This window comes from Nothoprocta perdicaria, unplaced genomic scaffold, assembly GCF_003342845.1.
Source record: "Nothoprocta perdicaria isolate Ctin4 unplaced genomic scaffold, notPer1 scaffold_7, whole genome shotgun sequence".
NCBI lineage: Eukaryota > Metazoa > Chordata > Aves > Tinamiformes > Tinamidae > Nothoprocta > Nothoprocta perdicaria.
In genome coordinates, this window is record NW_020455976.1 from 5,350,302 (window position 1) to 5,370,762 (window position 20,461).

The window sequence follows — 20,461 nt, forward strand, 5'->3', positions numbered from 1 at the left end:
AAAAAAAAATGTGGGAGGAAGATGGCAGAAAACCTCAGAACAATGAAGAAGAAAAGGAATATCATTATTCCTAGCATTAAAAATTGGTTCCGTAGAGATGGTCTCTCTTTTAACACTGCAGGCCGTGGTACAGCTGCCCTGAAAAAGAGCTTGCCCTTCCTCTTCAAGACATGTAAAGGCTACGCAGCAAGGAAAATGCATTTTGTTGGGGCTTATTTCTTCATTGGCAAGCACAGCTAAGTTAAGGTGGTAGAATAAACACCAGCTGTGAATGTTACAAAAAGAAGAGAGGTAAGATTGAAACAATAGCTACAGAAAAACTGGAATGATTAAACAAGATAAAAGCATGGGAAAAATAATGCCTGTACTTCAGCTTGCAAGTGTGCTTCCAAGCCAAGTCTTTTGGACATGTTCACTGAATTAAGGCATTTTTCAAATAACTAAATGGCAAGGACTCTTAACAGATGATATTCAATTAGCCTAACAGAGAGACCAAGAACACCTGCAGCATTTTAAAGGTTTTTTTTTTTAAGAAAGTTATCAGTTTATACATATAACTATATTAAAGACTTCCACTTACTTATCCATGCCAGAGGCTAAATAAAAATCATTTAGGAAAGATGTTAATCATTTTGGTAGGTCTAGGCTAACAAAAGTTTTCAGTCCTGAGTCTATTGCTCTTTCACTCCAAGACAGATCATGACCAGATCTCCAGTCTCTCAGATCTGTGATTAGATTTCAAAGGGAGCACAGATGCAGCAAGCTACAACTCTCTGGCATTGACAGCACCATTTTAGGAACAAGAGCTGACATCTTTCTGCCTTTAGAAAAACTTGGAACAGTAAATTCTTTACGTCGGAATCTGTTGAAAATTCCATGCCTATAAATGAGTTCTTATAGCTCTACGAACAATCAAATCCACAAGTGAATATGAATGTGTATCATTTATTTGAGGTGGACAAGTCACATCATTAAAAGTCACAAGTAACAAATCTTATTGTAAATTTGAATTTGAGGTTTATTTCATAGTTTTGGGGGGCAACTTCAGAAAAAGTAAAATACAAAAGATAAACAGCAAGTATTGCAGTATGATGCTGTTGTGGAAAGACTAAAATATGATTTTGGTATGCAATAAAATACAATTTAAACAGCAAAAAGAAAAACTCATTTGGGATGAAAAAAGTTGCATCCTGAAGACAATCCATTAAATGGCTTTTTCAGTTATTTATTGTTAAAAAAAGTATGCAAATCATGGCACAGACATATCCAACCCTTTCAGCTGTGAAGAAAAGAAAACCCTGTCTTTACATAGTCGTTGCATAAGTGTAAAGTAATATACAGAAAGTTTCAAGTAAAGGATTGTGGTATAAAGATAAAATTCCCATTAGTTAATTAAAAAGAAAAATAGAAGGCTATCTGGTTTTCTTCTCTCCATCCACTGGTTGATCCATTTCAGAGTCATATTGGCATTTTTCCACACATTTCCTAGGGAACCAGCCTCGTTCTCTTATTCCACCTTAAGACATGAAAAGTTGCATTAACTTGGAACAAAATATGACCCACTACAGAGGAAAAACACAGAACTGGAAGAAATATGAAGAGGTCACCTAATTTTTTTTTTCCCAAGACAAAATATGCTAACACATTTACCTGGAGTTGCATGGGGTCTCTCCCAATATGTAGCTTCTTTTCAGATATCTATTTTTCCCCACGAGTGCTCTATATTCCTTTTTAGAAAGTCTTTCCTAATACATGATCTAAATCTTATGTTCACAAATCTCTTCAACATATCAAAGGAAGCAAATAAAACCTCTGCATCAGAATTTAATGCAGCTGATGATTATTTGCACATATACCTGCTTTCTCCTATCACTTTATCCTACAGAGCTCAGCCATCTTCTTTCTCAGCCTTCTTTCCACTTTTCCCCAAAGGTTGGATTTTCTTATCCTCTGATCATAGTTTTAGTGTTTTCCTCTGAAGTCCCTTCAGCTGACCCTCTTCTTTATTGAGCTGTAGTAACTACTATTACTACTTTGATAATATTTCAGCTGTGCCTTTGTCAATGCTGTGGAGAATTGCTTGATGCACCTGGAAAACTAGATACCTGTTTCTTTTTTACTGGAGTGTTGAGTCATGGTCAGATCCTGATCCACTCTTTGTATCATATGATGAATTGGTGCTTAATCATTACATTTTCCATCTTCTATTTACTGTGATTAATTATTCCTGACTAATTATAGCATTTTTCTATGAATTACTATCAAATTCTACCCAGTTTCCAAGTTCACATCTTCAAAATGTCCATATTATTTTGCAATCTAATCCAATCTTTCAGTTCATCTCATTCCCCACCCATACAATTCACCTGCATATTTAAAAAATATATACTCTGTAGCACAGATATTTCCTGATAATCTTCTCATTAAATAATGTGACCTTTGAATGCAAATTATGAAAAAACTTATTTCAATGGCTTGCTTAGGTTTGGTATCTTAGAAAGTCCGCCAAGAAAGAGCTGTTGAATATTCCTAGGCAGTCTCAGCCCGTCCCTCAAGAAATGATGCATACATTGCAGTGACTACCTGCCCCTTCCTTACTGACAAAGTATGTACAGGCAATGAATTCTCAATTGTTTGGCAGAGACAGTGGAACCCAATACAGCTGCAAAGGAAAGCCTGGAAACTAAAGTTTTAGCTAAACCTTGAGCAAGCAACGACTCGGGTAAAAATGCCAAACATTCAGGGGAGAAAGGTATGATAGAGTCTCTCTGCAGGCCACCAGAAGTCTCTTGACAGACACAGTTGCTTAGTTTAGCAAGTGAACGCCAAAAATCCGTCACCAATCCCAATCCAAAGACATAATAATTTTTAGTTTTTAAGGCATATATACATATAAAGGCATATATACATTTCAAAAAAATATAAAGTAATTCAAACTCTACACATATAGATAGATGTAGGCTGTTTAGTTAGAAAATCTGAAATTGCTTACAAATCACCACTATTTAAATATCAGTAACAAAAAGTCAGCATTAGAGAGTTACTTTTTCCTAGAATATCAGGAAATCTCCGTGAAATTTAACAGAAGACTACTATAAGCTGCTCAGCTTAACAGAACTATTTCATGATTATTATTTATCAAAGAGCTAGTGAGATAAATAGTAAAAACTGTGTCTTTGTTTTAGGAGACAAAAGGGGCTAATGCCAATAAAGCCATTCTATGTTTTGAAAGTTAAACATGTCATGTTGTCACATTTCTATAAAAAGTCAGACAACTATAAAATTAGCTCATAATTTTCAACACAATAAGTGAAATGATCTGCTTCATACCATCAGCAGTTGAGTCGAGAATCTTCTCCCCATACATCCAGTGTCTGGAGAAGAAAGCGTAACAGGTAATTAGATGCCAGAACTGATCTCAATATTTCTTTTAACCAAACATAAAGGTGTGTGGAGTCACTAACTTTAAGCCTCTTGTGGCTAAAATCAGATCCCCTTTACTCAGGGCAATTCTAGGTTCTTCAGTGCACGGTGTTGTGAAGAATGTTTTAACACCTTTCGTCACAGGGCAGCAGACACCACTGTAGTCTTCTACTGCTTGATACCGCACCTGCCGATTGGGACAGAAAATGGCAATATATTAGTGCACTGAGCTACAAACCTGCTGGCAGCTTCAAACCAAAATCTTAACTGTACCATTACATCTAAGTGTAATGGCAACTTGCTAAGGGACCCTAAACTCTCAATTAACTCTCTAAAAAATTAAGTACAGTCATCTTTATTCTTCATCCATTGGCAGTATTCTCCATTATTACCACATTTCTTATCATCTGGAAACCAAGGAGCAAATGCAAAGAAACCCAAATATTAAGTTTTTAAATAAAAAAAGAGGTTGCAAAATGCTTTGTGGAAAAAGAGTCCTTATTTAATTGCTAAATTTACAGCTATGACTAGAAATAATATATCAATACTTATATTTATTTACATAACAATTTCAAAGTAACATTTCAGGCCACAAAATCAAATACTTACACTTCTTACTCGCTTGTCTGCTTTCTGTTTCAATTGCTCTATCTAGAAATATAATAAATAGGAATTTAGTCAGTGTTTTGCTTAAGAATACTTGTGCACCCAACACAAAGTGAAAAGAGGCATTGAAACCATTAAGCAAACATAGCGAAACATATTCAGCCTTTGAAAGCACACACAAAAGCATACATATGCGCTCTATCTAAAAAGAGAAAATTTGACAAAATTCCTTTTCTGATGTATATGTGCTACTAGTCAATGAGTTATTTAAAAATTTGGCTTATAACTGCACAGAAAGACAGGGAATTTGATAGTGAGGAGGAATAACCTGAGATCCCACTGAAGGACATTTACCGTCAGACTGTACTGGTGACAGCCTTCCCTCACCGGCCAATCCAGGCCATCTCCCTCAGGAATCCCAGACCATGTAAACACTTGCTTGAAGTTCTTCCATTTACTTCCCATGTCATAAGGGAAAATAAAGATCTCACCCGTTTGGTAGTATTGGATTCTGTCTTTGGCCTAGGAATAGTAAAGAAATACAGTTCACCAAAGGTACCCTACAAATAATGACTGAACAGCAAATGCTTAGAATGCCAAGGGTTGGAGACACTCCCTAAGGAGGCAAGCCTTTTGTGGAAGAGTAGTCAACTCCTTTCATACTAATTCAGGCTTTTAAAACTACCTAGTAGCAATGGCATTCAGAAGCACCTTGGATTTTATGTGCTGCACCCACACATTGATTTTTTTTTTGTTTGTTCTAGCGAGACAACTAGGTATATTACCGATTAGTTTGCTCCAAGCTCTACCTTCATTTTATGGCTTTTATGGCTTTTAGAAAGAGTGATGTCTGACTACTCCTTACGACTACGTACAAAGACTTGCACAACTCAGAGTTCTTTGATTCAGGATCATGAACATTGATGATCAGCAGGATCTATGCCCCTTCAAGGGCTGCTGTACATAAAAACACTCTGAATCTTCTCCTTGCTTCTACTTCTACTCTGCTGCACAAACTTCTCATTCGTTCAGCAGCAGTGACATCTAGTGGAACAGTCAGGCAAGAGGTTTCATTTGCCAATAGTGCAGTTTTCAGTAAACATTTACGTATTGTAGTTGTTTTCAGTCTTCAAAAGGGACATATTAATAATCTATGTTATACAGTTAAAAAAAGAAAAAAATCCTGCATATGATTCCACATCTTTTGCTTCCTCTAAACTCAGCTTCTGCTTCTTTGCTATACTGCTTGTGAAACCTCTGAAAAGATACAGATTTTAAGGAGAAATGTAAAGAAGGAAAGACTATATATCCCATAGTTTTGTAAGTCTTCTTCAAAATGGAATGTCCTTCCAAGTTTAATTCGACAGAAAAATAGGGAACTTGAAAAACTGAGACAAAACATGGTATGTAGAATTGGAAAATTAAAGATATGCTTGTAAAAAATGTCACATATTCCATGCAGATAAGCAAGCATTTATGTAGGATTATTCTGAATGCCACAATAAATAAAATCAAACACAGAAATCCTTTAAACAGATAGGGTTTTCTTGTTTATTTCAGTGAAATTCTGAGACTGTAACAAAGAGCTGGCGGTAGGCCCAAAGTCAGTAGTGAACTGAAAAAACACTGAATTAATATTGGCTTAAATCCAGACAGGCAAAAGAAGTAGTTCATAAATTTAGAGGCTAGCTTTGAAACAATACAGTGCAGAAGCACTGCAGTGAAAGCTTACCTTTTCTTCAATCCAGGATTCAATTGAAGTTTTATTTGTCAAGATGACTTTCATCTATAATAAGTGTCAGATGAAAATAGCATTAACTCTCCACAGAAACCGATCAGCTAGGCAAACAAAGCTTCAGTTAACAAAGTACTTGCTTTGAAGAAACTGTTATATGCTTAATTAAAACTTAAGATTGATTAATACTGCACAGATAACATGCTGACATCCCCCTTTAGAATTGTATGCTTAAAAATCATCGCACAATATTTCAGTTTAGGCTTAAAATGTATTATTTTTCTTTTCTTGCAAAGATCTCACACATTTGAAATGTGATGGCATTTCATATATTGAATTATTCTTATTTTCTAGGGACAGATACATTTAAGTCCAGAGATACTGAGTGATTTGCCTTTCTCCAAACAGAATTTATTGGAGAATTGCTTAGAAAAGGAGTCCATCTAATCTGTCTGTTAGAATTTCAATCCCAAGTTTATGAAAAAATGATTACAGTAACAATAGGGGAAGTGGGAGAAAGTGGTATGAAAAAAAAAGATAAAATTACATAGCCACATAAACTCTAAGCAACTGCTCCCATCTCAATACTGAATTCTGTTCCTGCTCCATAGCTGGTATTAACAACACATTAAACACAACTTACAGCTTTTCTCTTCTTGTAAAGGAATCCAGATGCTCACCTGGATAATGAACAACATACCAACTGCAATAGTTGTTCCTAATGCTAGTCCTAAGGCAAATAAAGATGCAGCAAATGCAGACAGTCCAAAAGGAATAATAGGTCGAGGGTCTCTTTTGGCTGCACTCATGTCAATCTTTACAGAACTCCACCCAAAGGATATCTATGAAAGGAAAATATAATTACTCAGCTCTGGAATATTTCAGTTACTGAAACAAAATAAGTTAGCAATAAGAAACAGGACTCTCAAGGTAATGCCTGACTTCTCATAGATTTATAGGAAGTGGAATAGTTACAGAAAAAAATGCTCAGAAAAGCATTCCTCTTCAGAAACACATTCTTGATGGATCTAGGCCTTTCCTAGATGAAAGGCTTAATCAAGCATGCATTTTCTGGCATACTTTACAACAAGTTAGGCCTAAAATATGCAGCAAAATCTACACTATGGCACATTAGCAAAAAACTTTCAGTACTTTCATACTGAAAATGTGTACACAGCACGGTATCCATTTTCAATGGAAATGCTACAGGTTTTCTTCTAAAAACTTTCGCACGTAGCAGGTCACACCAAGCATAAATCATTTTCAGTTCCAGAAACAATTGACTTTTTTTTTCCTTAAAGAAATACAATTCTAAACATGTGACAGGGAAAAGGAAATGAATAGCATCCACTTTGTGTTCCAGAAATAAACGGTGGCCAGATTGTGTGAAGCCAAACCACAGGAAAAGATTTCCTGTCTCTGTAAAAGTGCTACCCAAAAACCATCTTCAGTTAATGCCAAGCTCTAGGAAAACTGCCAATGATTACAACAGGCAACAGGGAAAAAAAAAATATTAAAAAAATGTCTATCTTTTTCTGAAACCTTCTCCAGTTAATGAACATGCTTCTGAAATCATGAACAGCAGAACTGAAAGCACAGGTTAAAACAGTAGCAAATAATTCTACTTGCTTCTTTACTGGGAACAAAATCACTATTTCCAAAAAGAAATTACTCATTTGGCTTAAGGAATATTTTAAGCATTTAACTGTTTCCTTACTCTGTTATAAAGCTGAGTGTACATAGTCATAACAAAAACGAAAGAAGCATGAATGCATCCCAGTGGCGCTAGCAGGAGGAAGAGGGTGAAAGACGCGTGATTCTGGTATCCACAACAGTTGTTGATCCAAGGACAGTGATGATCCATCTTCATGACACACCTGGGAAAAACATTGATTCATATCAAGGGCCTTGATGAAGTCTTTCAAAAAGCTTAAAAGACACTTCACTATTTACAATTCTACCTTTGTTCATTTATTTAAGCTTATCTGAAATGTCTTTAAAGATCCTAGAATTACATGAGGAAGATCCCCATTTTATTATCCAAGCTCATAGCAAGAAACAGCCATGATGAAAAATTTCTGGTGCAATCTTTCTGGAGATCCTCTTATTTCTCCGCCCAGGTCAAAGAAAATACAGGAGAACCTAATCTCGTTATCTCCTGCGTCCTAATTGCATCTGATTTACCTAAATGAAAGGTACTAAAGAAACTAACAGAAATAACAAATTCATTGAGAAGTACTTGCAGAAAGTGCATATACGACTAACAGAAAAAAAAATGTGATTTCATATACTGAAATTCGCCACAGTGTAAAGAATTTTCAGCAGCAGTTTAAGTAGTCTATTTTATTGAACGGAAACAGGCTAGGAACGTGTATTTGGCTCCAGTTCAGGAGGCACAAACTTCAAATTATTCTAATGATCGGTTTTACGAAGTTGCGCTATAAATTTCTCTATCTTAATTTTCAAAAAGTAAATTACTAAAAGAAGTTGCTATTGCAAAGAGGATCATTAGGATCTGTTATCATTTTCAATGACAATCCATTTCAGTGTTATTTTCAATGATAACTCCTTAGAACCACATAGAAGGAAACAGATTGCTCATCAACAGCAGGAGTCTAATTTAAAATCTCAGGATGCTGCAGCTAAATTATGTCACTGGTCTACAGTTTTAGTCTCTGCTTCCCAAAAGCACAGATCCACAGACACATCTGTGGAGCTCACATTTATAAACACCCTTCTGATGTTGCATAATCCTTCAGATGAGGGCCTGTCCCGTTAACTCAAGCTCAACTCAACCACGGTCAGGCCTGCAGAGCTTTTGCAATCAAAAGTGGCTTCTTTTCAAGCTGTGCTAGATTCCAGTGTGGCTTTCTGTAATAATGCATCCTTTAGCTCACAAAAGTCTGTTGGAAGATCAGCGCATAACATGGCATTAACTTTCTAAACTGACCCCAAAGGCACCTCAGTTCACTTAACATCTTCCTGTTCCCTTCCCTCCCAATAAAAGCCCCCAGTTAGTGCCAGATTAAAAGCTGCTTTAAATATAGGTATAAGGTAGTTTCAAACAGAGACGCTACCTGTTGCATTTTCGACAGTGGTGTGACCGTGGTGCCTTGTAAGACTGGCACACTTTACAGTATTGGAGATACATGCAATCCTGAGATTTTTCCTTTGAACACAAAAACAGGCATGTTAGGCAGAAACACATGACTCTACAAGCAGGACATATCTTAGCCCTTCCTTAACCTAATGCATTCCTGGTTTACTTTGATGGGGAGTGATTCACACCCCTAATCCATTTAACTGCAAGTAGCAGGAAGAAAAAAAAATCCTCGGCACTTCTGGCTATCAACACAGCCAATTCTCACTGTTAAAAGAAATAAAGAACTCCTGACCGGGGAAGGGTGACTCTGCATAAACAAGCTTCCACTGTTGGCTTCTGTGAGTCAACAGCGCGGGGCACTGCGCTGGTTTTACTGGAAACAAACGCAGAGAAGGCCGCGTGCGCCCGGGCCGGGCTCGGCGGGGCGGGACCCACGCGAAGGGAAGGGGAGCGGGGCCGGGCGGCCCCGAGCGGGGCTATCGCGGGGTCCCGAGCGGGCTCTGCCCTCCGCGCCGCCCTTACCGGCGCCCAGCCCAGCGGCACGTATCCCGGCCCGGCGAACATGGCGCTGAAGTAGTTGTAGAGGATCATGACGGTCCAGTTGAGCAGCACGAGGAAGTGGAGGCCGCCGCCGGCCGTGTCGAGCGGCCAGTACCAGAGCGCGGCGTCGGCGAGCGCCGTGCCGGAGCACACGGCCACCACGGCCAGCGCCACCAGCGGCCCCCAGTGGCAGAGGCGCCGCGCCCCGCGCAGCGCCCGCATCGCCGCGCCTGCGGGGGGGGAGGGGGGAGGGCGCGCGGCCCGCGCGGGGCCCGGCGAGCGGCGCCGCCAGCGCTTCAGGAGCGGCCGCCGGCCCCGCGCGCCGCGCAGGGCGCTGCCATGACGGGCCCCGCGCCGCCGGCACTTCCGGCCCGCGCCGGCACAGCCGCCGCTAATTGGGGTCCTCGGGAAACCGCTCCCTGCTGCCGCTCCACGGGAAGGGCGGGAGCTCTGCGCTCCCGTTAAAGGCGAGAGCGGGAGGCGGGGGTGGCGCCGCGCGCTGTAGGGCGCCCACGGGGCGTCTCTTCCTGTGCAGGGCGGTGGCGCGGGCTGTGCGGAGCGGCGGCGGAACCTGCGCTGAGTCTTGAGGCGGCAGGGGGGGGCACCTTTTCGCGTGGCGCAACGCGGAAGCGGAGCGGCCGCGGGCGGCCGGCTGCGTCCGGGTGCCGGGGCTGAGGCCGGAGCGGGGCCGCGCGGGGCTCCCCGGCGCCGCCGCCAGCATGTCCTCCGACTTCGAGAGCTACGAGCAGGACTTCGCCGTGCTCACGGCCGACGTGACGGGCCGCATCGCCAGGGTGCCCAAGCTGCTGGGAGGTGAGCGCGGCCGGGGGCTCCGCGGAGCCGCTGGGGCCGCCCCCGGCCCTGCCGCGGCGCCTGCCGCTGCCCCCGGGCCCGCCGATCGTGCCGCGGGGCCGCGTTGGAACGCGCAGCGCGGGTAACCGCGGGCGGTGCCGCCTGCCCGCCGCCTCCCAGGGGCCCCGCGCTGCCCCCGTCCGAGCCCAGGCGCTCCCCGAGCAAGCGTCGCCCTCGGGCGCTCCCTGCTCTGGTCTTGAGGCTCCTTGTGCTCCTCTGACTTTCTGTATTCTCCAGCACTTGTGGCATAGAGAGAATCTGCCTGTGATTTCACCCAAATCGTTATGCTTGCAGTCCGCCACTAAGGCGATTGATTTGGATGTTTGGCTCTGGTGACACATACGTAGGAAGAGCTTCAAAGGAGTCAGTGTTCATTTACTTTGATGTGTTTGTCAGTAGCCTACAGCCTTCTCGGTCTGATTCGTGACCTGTTTCTGCAGCAGGGACAGGAGTTCCTGCCAGACTGCAAGGGCAGGTGCCTGGGAACGACGGTGTCTTGAGCCCTGCAGAAACTTCCAGGGCCTGTGAATCAGTGCCCTGACGTGGGGCTCCCAGCACGGGCAGAGGGAAGCTGAGAATAACCAGGTTTCTCAGCTGTTCCTCTTGTGGTTCAGCTTAATGTCTTTTCAGCACTCAAGTCATTAAGTGTATTTGTCTGTGCTTTGCAAACACATTTCCCAAAGCTCAGGGATACCTCGGAGACACCTCAGTTTTGAGTACTTCTGGAAGAGAAAACAAAAACCAGCAACAGTATACTTGTGTGTATGACCAAAGATAAAGAAACAAGCAAAACCCTCTACACCATGCAGCTGCAACCAAGGACTTCTCATGCTGCCCTCCAAAGCAAGAGGTAGTGACTGTAAGTAGGCTTTGAGGCGATCAGCGTGAAGGAAGAAGCCTCATGTAAAACACCAGATTCCAGGGCAACACTGGCTCAGGGTCTAAAGTACATCTGACACGAGTAAGTAGGGGAGTTTTGAGCAAAATACATACTTGGTGTGGGGATATTATGTCTAGCTATGTTGTTAAGTTAAAAAATTCACTGGTAAAGCAAGGTTCAGTGACCAGTTGCAAGAATGATTAAAGGGCAGGAAACTGCTTCCTCATAGGCTTACCACAGCTATTTTGCTGTTAGGCTTAGAAAGGGTATTGGGGGTGATTCGGTTACAGCCTGTAGGTACTTAGGAGGGCAAAAGCTTTTTCTGTCTGGTAATGTTTCTGTTTTGCAGGGAAGTTGTGGAGTAGCCATCCTTGGAAGTATTAGAAAGCCACCTGGACAAGACCCTGGGCAACCCATTCTAGGTGACCCAACGTGAGCAGAGGGACTGTGAGAAGGTCTCCAGAGGCCCCTTCCAGCCTGAGCCATTCAGGGATCCTGTAACAGAGGTGTAGGGCTCTAGAGAGGAGAGATTCTGTGAGTTGGAGTGATTGGATTTTAAAGCTAGTGTAATTGGGGCTATACAGGCATAATACTGTACCTTTATGTGGCCACTAGAGCAGGTTAATGAGGGCAAGCAGTAAACCCCTCTCCAGAGGATCTGTTTGCTCTTCAATAGTGAATTTAAGGACTTTTTGTAAGAACAGGAAGACACATTATAAATGCAGTAATATCTCATCTTCTAGAGGTCTGTAATGCTGCACAGTGAGATGATTGAAAAAAGTAGAAATTTCTATTTGGTAATTGTATGCAGTTTGTAAGCCATTGGTGTCTGTGATTCAGTAGGAAAGATGTTGTGATCATCAGCAATGGATTTCCATAATGCTTTCCTTAAAATCTATTTCCTTATCCACTTGGGGAACTTTTCAATTTTAGATGTGAGGTGAATAGAGTACTGTGTTTTGCAGTGATGTAAAATGTCAGTACCAAGCTTTGAAACTATAATTCTTTTCTCTAGCTGTTAGAAGGGATTTTTAGGACTTGCTGTCTCTCTGAAAGAGAAAGAATGTGTTTTCCCAATGGGATCAATAGTGTGGCATTGGGGTGAATGGCTTCAAGATATGACAACAGCCAAACTTCTAAGATTCCATGGCAGGATTTGAGGATGGTGGTTTGCGGTTTGGACTGGCTTGTGTTAAGGCTAGTGGTTGCTCTGCGTACTTATAGAATGAAAGAAATGTTTCAGGACTATTCTTACTTTAAACTAAAAAGCAGTTGTAACTAAAAGAGGCATTTTGCAGCTTGTTGGGGAGGGAAAACATCAACAACAAAGCCCTATGAATATGCTGAGCACTTTAAACAGAAGTATTTTAAATACATGTTTTCCCCTTGTTTCTTAATAGGAGAATTTGCAAGATCTTTGCTGCTTCCTCACCAGAAGTTCCAGTTAGTTCTTGTGGAGATGGCTGGGAGTTCCTCAAAAGAGGATGTGATTCGAAGTGGGAGGGGGATGTGGAGATGTGCACGTGAGGTGGCATCTTCAGCAACAGAGATTTCAGAGGTTGTTGATGGCCTCTTTCCCCAGCCTGGAAGAAGCAGGATGAAAGGTGTAAGAACTTGTGCTATTGCTGCATAAGACAAGGAGATTTCCTGAAGTCTAGTGACTGATTTAATTTCTTCTGCTACGCAAGATGGACCCTACTGTAAGCTTCATGTTCAGTTGCACTGGAGAAACACTGGCGAATTGTGTTTCCAGCATTCCTGTGTTTACTGTTGTCAGGACTTGACGTGATTGTCTGTCCTAGGAGGATGGTGGCTCGACAAACAATCCTATTGTCACAAACCATAAATAGTTCAGCAAGGAACAAAACAAAAGCGCACTCATGCTACAGAAACAATAAGCAGTAGGGGCAGTAGACTGTCCTGGGAAGAAAGATCTTCTGTAAAGGCAGATGTCATCTGAAGACCTAAGGCAAGTGTTCTGAACTGAGAAACAGGTTTTAAATAGATGCTCCATGCTGCTGCTACAGATGTCTGTAAAGTGAAGGTCACTGGCTGTGTGTTTGTTACTAATGTTCTTGGTGTTGTAGAGAAGTATCTTCATCTTGTCATGTGTTCCCAGCTCGGGTGGTGACAGTTAGCTGTTTCCCAGTGCTGAGGTTTTCACCTCGTGCAGTGGTAGATACAGTGGTATTTAATTTCATGCTTGGTACTTCTATCGCCTGCTGGGCAATCAAAGCACTCTGGGCTGTATCTAACAAATTTAGCTGAGGAAAATCCCATCTTTAGTTTCCCACTGTGCTTCTGTACAGGAGTTTACAATTTGCAGCAGACTCATTGTGGTATGTCCTTGCTACCAGATTTTACAACCCCATAAATTACACCAAAATCAAATTGTCTGGGCTTTTCCTTATAGCTTTTGTGCCTCAAAGGAGGAAAACACACACATGCTGTTCCATATGTCTTAGTGTTGGACAGTAACTTCTCATAAAGTGTTAGGTGAACATGGAACCATCCCAAAGAGAAACAAAACATGTCAGTGGCCCATGCACTGAAGCCTTCTGTCTCTCATTTTTAGCACATGCTAGTAAAAAGTAATTCCACAAGCAGTGAAACTAATTGATGTTGTTCAAGTTTTGTTTGTGCGTTTCTTGGTTGGCTGTGAGCTCAGATCAGTGCTGTGCTGCCTTCCTACAATTGTAGGCAGACATCCGCCTGTTTGCAGCCCTGCTCTATTTAGAAGGGGTTAAAACAGTGAAGAAAGCAAGGGCAAAGCTGAGGGAAAATGCAGTAAAAGTGAAGAAAGCAAGGGCAAAGCTGAGGGAAAATGCAGTAAAAGCTTGTTTCATTTAAGCCAGACCCTGACTGTAGAGAAGGGGTTTCTTCGTACTTCTCAATTAGAAATCTGTTTTTCTTCTCTGTTTTTAGATTTATCTACATTTTGTCAATGGGCCAGCTATTATAAATGTGCCATTTCCTTCAGGATATGCTCTATGGCAGTGTGGAGAGAAAAGTTCTCTTCTAAATTTAGAAAATTTTGTTTTTTTTTTTAAATACAGATCTGATCTTTGTTTAGAGAAGTAGTTGTATTTAAAAAATGTCATCCGTATTATAGAAGTACTTCTAGAAAATGCCAGGTAGGTAGAGTGGAAAAACCTGAGTAAACCCAGAGGATGAAATTTACCTATTAAAATGTGATGCTCTTTAATTGGCTGGTAACTTGTTCTTCCTGATCTGCCTAATTAGTGACAAGCTTCACTTGGACTAACCTGTTCCACCCTCACCTGCAGACTGAGCAAGCTGCCCTGGTGCCAATTCACAAATCCTTATTTGAGGGGGCAGCATAGCCTGGCATTCAGGCTATTCCTGAATTCCTCCTCGGGGCAGCAGCCGGGAATCCACAACCTCCCTGGGTAGCCTGTGCCAGGGCTCTGTCACCCTCACAGTGAAGAAGTTCCTCTTCACATGGAGATGGAACTGCCTGTGTTTCAACTTAGACCCATTAACCCTTGTTCTGTCACTGGCCACCAGTGAGAAGAGCTTGGCCTCTTCCTCCCTACATTCTCCCTTCATGTACTTATACATATTAATCAGATCAATGAAGAGAATCATAAGCTTAATACTTGGTCCGTTTGGTATTTTTCTTTCCTGAAACATTGACTGGATCACTAGTGTAAAGAACTGCAATGGAACAAATAATATTGCGGGTGTAAAATGCAGTGGTGGACTGTAATGGGCTCTAAAGTGTTCAACAGAAATGGTGTTCAGTGTATTGGAGGTAATAGTATTCAGTGAAGTGCTAGGTAGCTCTTGTAATTCCAGATGCACGCAGGGTTTGAACAGCATGAAAGGACTTGAAAAAAATTTTTTTGTGTCACTTTAAGGTATATAAAATTGTAATTCAATAAATCTTGTGAGAGTATCAGAAATCACTGTAATGCATCTATTTTCTGCTGACACATTCTAGACCATATTTTGAGTGCAATAAAATGGCATTGTGTATTTTATCTCTTACATTGTTTTTCCTTTGGTGTGTCAGCATCATCTTACCTGCTTGCAGATGAAGGGAGGAACATGTTTTGGGATGCAGGGTAGGGGAACTGAACTACCTGGGCATGGGAGTGGCAGCAATGAGGGTTAATTAATATCATTTTAACCATTAGATATTTTTCTGTCTTGATTGCCCGAGTGGGAAACAGAATAAAGTGAAACTAATGGAAAATTGAAGTGCTGCATGAGAAATGAGCCGTTTCAGCTTTGGCACAGTAGCACGTGCTGGTGGTGGTGGTGTGCCTGCAGGATTTGCAGGAAGGGTGGCTGTTTTGTTGGCTTCACCTCTGTGTAAGGGATTGCATGATCAAATTTGGGGCCTCTTTGGAGGGAGCTGTGTTTGGGGAGGGCTAGGATTGTAGTCATTCATTCCTGCTTATGTTGCAGAGTTTCTGTTACTCAGAGTAATTCAGACTTTTCCAGTATTTTATTCTAGCTCCACTTGCCAGATACAGCCATTCATTTCTCACTGCTGTCACCCCCAAACACTTTGATTTGCACATGTGGAATAGGATGGGGTTGGGGTGTGAGGCTGCCTCAGTGCTAGGTGAACCTGCTCCTCCCTGTGAGCAGAGCTGCAGTGTCTGTAACTGAAGGAGGAGGACAGGTCCTGGTGTTAGTGTGTCCTTAACAGAGTGACAGGTCATTCCCTGGGAGGGTGACAGTGGAGAAACAGGAGGTAAGTGGATAGGCCCGTCCAAATGTATTCCAGGATAGCATGGAGTAACAGTTGGATTCAGCTGAATTGCATCCCCTTGTAGTGGGGATACTTCACCAGAAATGCTGTAGCAATATCATCTTTCTGAAGGAGTTTTGTTGCTTTTTAGGAAGGTTAATGGTAGGGCACATCTCGCATTATACAATGGAAGATTCTAACTTTGCCTACTTGGCACCTGCCAATTTCTGTGTAAGGAACTCAATTTACTTAAAGCATTTCATCCCATGAAAGACTGTGTATGCAAAGGAGTTCATTTATGAATTCAGTAGTTTGTGATGTGCAGATGATCAGATGAGATCACTGGGTAGCCAGTCCATTTTGGTCTCTAAGCAGTGAACACATAGATATAAAGAGATCATATGGTAGAGAAACAAATTCAACTTAAAAAAAAATCCTTAAGCTTGAAGATACTCAGTCAAGTCCCGTGTGCCACTGGAGACTTGTCCCTCATCATGTCTAAGGAGTAATGGCTGCTAGTATCTGTGCTGGGTGGTTTCACAGTTGGTGTCCTAGAGTTTTGTTGGTAACTGCATTGAGGCTACAGGTGGGTTTCCAGGGAGAGGCTTTGGGGCCGTGCGGAAGGCAGGAGCAGTGCAAGTGGCAGTATTGCACACCCTGAATACTGCCCCTCGTAGCCCAGCACTTGAGGGACTTTTTGATTACCTGGTGAGTGAGGATTCCCCTGAGCCCCCTTTTATGCTACACTCAATTAAATGATTAAGCAGTTGGAATATTTGATAGATACAGTACTGCATTTCAGCTCTCATTTCATACTGACAGTTTTAATTTCTTACTGAAATCTCAGAATGAGAAGGGGTGGTTAGAGACAGGACCGAGCTCAGACACGCTTGCTGCTTGGGAACCTGCACCTGGGGAGAGCCTGGCCTAGAGACTCTGCAGAACCCATCATGTTCAACTCTGAATAAGATGCTTGGTGCTTATAGCTCATAACTGACTTTAACTTATTTTTTTATTTTTATCTTTTAATACTAGTTTGCATTTTTATTGTTATAAGGAACCTTTTTTTTTTTGAGGTAGGAGGCCCAGGGAGTGTAGACTTGGCATAAAGGAGGGGAATACAGACCTTTTATTCAGTGTCTGGGTTTGTTACAGCGAGGGTGTTTGCCTTTGTACAAATAAATATAATAGATCTTGTTTTTTAAACCATGAATCTTTTTTTTTCCATTTGTCATAATGTATGCTGCTATACATCCTGTTCCTGTTGAACTCTTACAATTTGAGCAACCATAGCTCCTTTCCTAATTCGTAAGCTCCTCTACAGCAAAGCAAAATATTTCAAGCCTCCTTTGATCCTATTCTTTTTTTAAAATACTGTTATGTATATCACAGTGCATGCTAATGTCATACAGAATAAATCCTTTGAGTCAGCTTTAACTGATAGGTATAAGCTTCTTTTGAAACGGTGCAGTTTTCTTTCATGACAAGAGCATAATTATATTGGTATCTCCATAATTCTGTTTCAGATGAGAAGAAGCAAATGGTTGCAAGTATTGAGAAACAGCTAGAAGAAGCAAGGGAACTGGTATGTCATGACTTTTCATGTTAACTGCCAATTTCTGGAAAAAAAATAAATATCATTAATGGTAATATTTAGCATATATGCTAGCCTGGAAGTACTGTGTTAATATTTTAGAATATGAAATACACAAGAGTAATATATTTGATGTATCCCTTTGGATTAAGTGATTTAAGGTTGATACTATTGCAAGCTATTGCAGGCTGCTATGAATTTTGACTTAGTTTTTTTCGCTCTAGGATTTTCATTCAATTTCATACATATAGAGCTTTTCTTTTTCCTTATAGGATCCACTTTGCACTTAATCTATTTGATAGTCTTTTAGACTAATAGATCATTCTTTCACTTATAGTGAATGAGTAAATTTGAGGTCGGAGGGAAGTGGTTGTATGGGGTATTGTTCTGAGAAAAATATCAGTTAATCAAGCATTAGTTAGTGCTCTGCTGTGATAGAATAAAACTATATATGTTAAGTATTTGTGGCTTTTTCTATTTTATTCCTTTACAAGCTGTCATGTACTTCGTTTGGACTACAAAGTAAAGTCTTGTGGAGTGTCTGAGAAGGTTGTTTAGTCACAGTAGGAATTGATTTCCACCCCCCATCCCACATAGCCAATATTTCTCTATAGTCCTCCTGGTCTGGAAACTTAGAGGTTTTTAAAACTATGCAACTTGAATATTGACTAAACAAAAATATTGACACTTTTAAGTTTTTGACACAGGAAGTAAAAGGGCTCTCATATGTTTGGGGACACACCTGGAGCTTTTGTTTTAAAAATTAATTCAGTTTAGGTTTGTGGTCAGAGCACTGGAGAGCTGGCTCTCAGGATGACTCTGCTGCAGGCTCCTCAGTGACCTTGGCCAAGTGCCTAACCTCGCTGATTCACAATCCTCAGGGAGGAATATGATAAAATTACTCATATATCAATTATTCATACATAAGAACATGCTGCACCTCATGAGGATGTTCTGAAGATATCTTACGACTTGGAGATACTTCCATTTTCAAATAGTTGAAGGGAAATAGAAATAGAGAACGACTTTTTTTCCTTCCCCATTTTTTTTCTTCCTTTCCACCTGAAAATTGCATGCAAAGTAGGTGCTCTGGTGAAAAAATGTTCAGATTTAGGTTTTTTTGATCTTAGTAAGATTGGAAGGACAGAAACTGAGTTAATGACTTATTAATAGTTATGTCAGAAGATGATAATCTAGATTTGTATTTATTATAGGATTAAAAGGTAAATCCCATATCAGCATTTTCCTTTTAATGCTGAACTTAATGTACTGACTTTTCTTCGTGCTTTTATTTTAGATTTTGTTGCTAACGCTACTAGACAGATGCTTCATGCAATTATTTGCTTTAAGTAATTACCTAGCATGTTAATGATAAATGTCAAGGTTTGGGTTTCAAATCGATTTGAACAAACCTGCTAATAGGTTTGAACAAACAGATTAAAAATATCCTCCCTTTTAAACCAAAGACTGAAGCAGAAAACTGAAACAAACCAAATTCATTGTCACTGTTAGTTTTCATGTACTGACTTTTTTCAGGCACTATTGATGGGATTAGCCTATTTTGTTTTATTTTCTACTTTGTTAGAAAATTATCATTTCGTGTATTCTAAGTGTTTTTGTAGAGATATTGACTGTTGATATTGACTGTTGGCTTTTTTTAATGCTGTTTGCTTTGGGTAAGATCATTACTCTAATTCAACTAATATATACAGAGCTGACTCCAAAGCCTTTTTAGTCTTTTAAGGGACCTTTTCACAAGAGTTGTGTTGAATAAGAGCTCTAGAGAGAAATCCTGTCATTCTTGCTTTCTGTGCAGTAGTAATTGAGTGTATTTCTATATGGAGAGACATTTAAGGATTTAATTTTAATATAGACATTTACGAATTTATGTTAGTGATTTTAAAGATGCTCAATGTAAACTCAGAGAAATTATTTGAAGTATAAAATTTAGAATGTGCTAGAATGTTCCAGAACACACCCAAAGGGGTTTGAGACTGCCACGAGCTGGGCAGTTTGCTGCTGATTATCCTCTTCTCTCTTCTCTTCTCTTCTCTTCTCTTCTCTTCTCTTCTCTTCTCTTCTCTTCTCTTCTCTTCTCTTCTCTTCTCTTCTCTTCTCTTCTCTTCTCTNTCTTCTCTTCTCTTCTCTTCTCTTCTCTTCTCTTCTCTTCTCTTCTCTTCTCTTCTCTTCTCTTCTCTTCTCTTCTCTTCTCTTCTCTTCTCTTCGTAGTCTTTCTAAAATTAAGAAATCTATCTCTTTTTGCAGAGAGAACAAAACTTCACTTATTGTGGAGGCTGGATAGGTTCTGGTGGAAAAGGGATTTTGTTTTGGAGTAAATTTCATAGTGGAGTGGTCTAATATTCATGACAGCTTGAAGTGTGAGCATGGAGGAGGGTACCCAAGGAAAGCTTCATGCTCAGAGAAGGAGTCAGATGTTGGATCAGGCCAAGTGTCTTAGGGCTTTTTCCAGTGGGGCTTTGAAAACTTCCAAGGATGGAGAGTGCACAACCTGTCTGGGCAACCCACCCCTTTGCTTGTCTGTCCTCATCATATAAAAAAGTTTCTCCTAAGATTTACGTAGGATGCAATTTTGGGTTTTTTGAAGGAATGTGGAATGCAGTTGAGTCTGTCAGCCGTATCAGGACAAGGTGAATACTGATGTCTAGTTACCAATATTCAGAATAGAATTTGAAAGAACTTGAGATATTATTCAGGACGTCCCTAATCCTCCAGAGAATTCAGTTATAGTCCAGAGCAATTTATATGTGGAAATGTTCCTGTGTGGGGAAGAGAATTATTCTGGAGTCTCAATGGGCAATATCAGCTCTACCTCACCCTGTTATATATATTTTTTTTTTTAAATGGAAATATCTGTGGCTGCTCTGCTTTTGCTGTATTCAGTGCTAGGAGTGTAGTGAGTGTTGTCAGGAGCAATCTTACCTGGTTAAATCCATGTGGAATCTTGAGGACAGGGCCTAATTTATACATTTGGGTCAGAGTTAGGT

The 20,461-nt window shown here is 40.9% G+C and overlaps 2 protein-coding genes across 5 annotated transcripts in view; one reads left to right on the forward strand and one right to left on the reverse strand.

Moving 5' to 3' along the window:
* Positions 1-1,050: 1,050 nt before the first annotated feature.
* ZDHHC6 (zinc finger DHHC-type containing 6) lies at positions 1,051-9,619 on the reverse strand. Its single transcript, XM_026050647.1, has 10 exons — positions 9,390-9,619; positions 8,842-8,933; positions 7,482-7,641; positions 6,445-6,606; positions 5,762-5,815; positions 4,384-4,551; positions 4,033-4,074; positions 3,465-3,610; positions 3,331-3,374; positions 1,051-1,516 (listed from the first exon to the last, which is right to left on the reverse strand). Exons 1-10 carry the CDS (start codon positions 9,456-9,458, stop codon positions 1,413-1,415), a joined length of 1,041 nt encoding a protein of 346 aa, XP_025906432.1. The 5' UTR covers positions 9,459-9,619; the 3' UTR covers positions 1,051-1,412.
* Positions 9,620-10,109: 490 nt separating this feature from the next.
* VTI1A (vesicle transport through interaction with t-SNAREs 1A) overlaps positions 10,110-20,461 on the forward strand; it is a 251,075-nt gene continuing 240,723 nt past the window's right edge. For 2 of the 4 annotated variants that reach the window (XM_026050558.1, XM_026050559.1), the window contains exons 1-2: positions 10,110-10,220; positions 17,389-17,447. In XM_026050558.1, the coding sequence (XP_025906343.1) occupies positions 10,127-10,220; positions 17,389-17,447 (153 nt within the window). In that variant the 5' untranslated portion in view covers positions 10,110-10,126. The remainder of the gene's footprint in view (positions 10,221-17,388; positions 17,448-20,461) is intronic. The other 2 variants (XM_026050560.1, XM_026050561.1) reach the window with 1 other exon arrangement.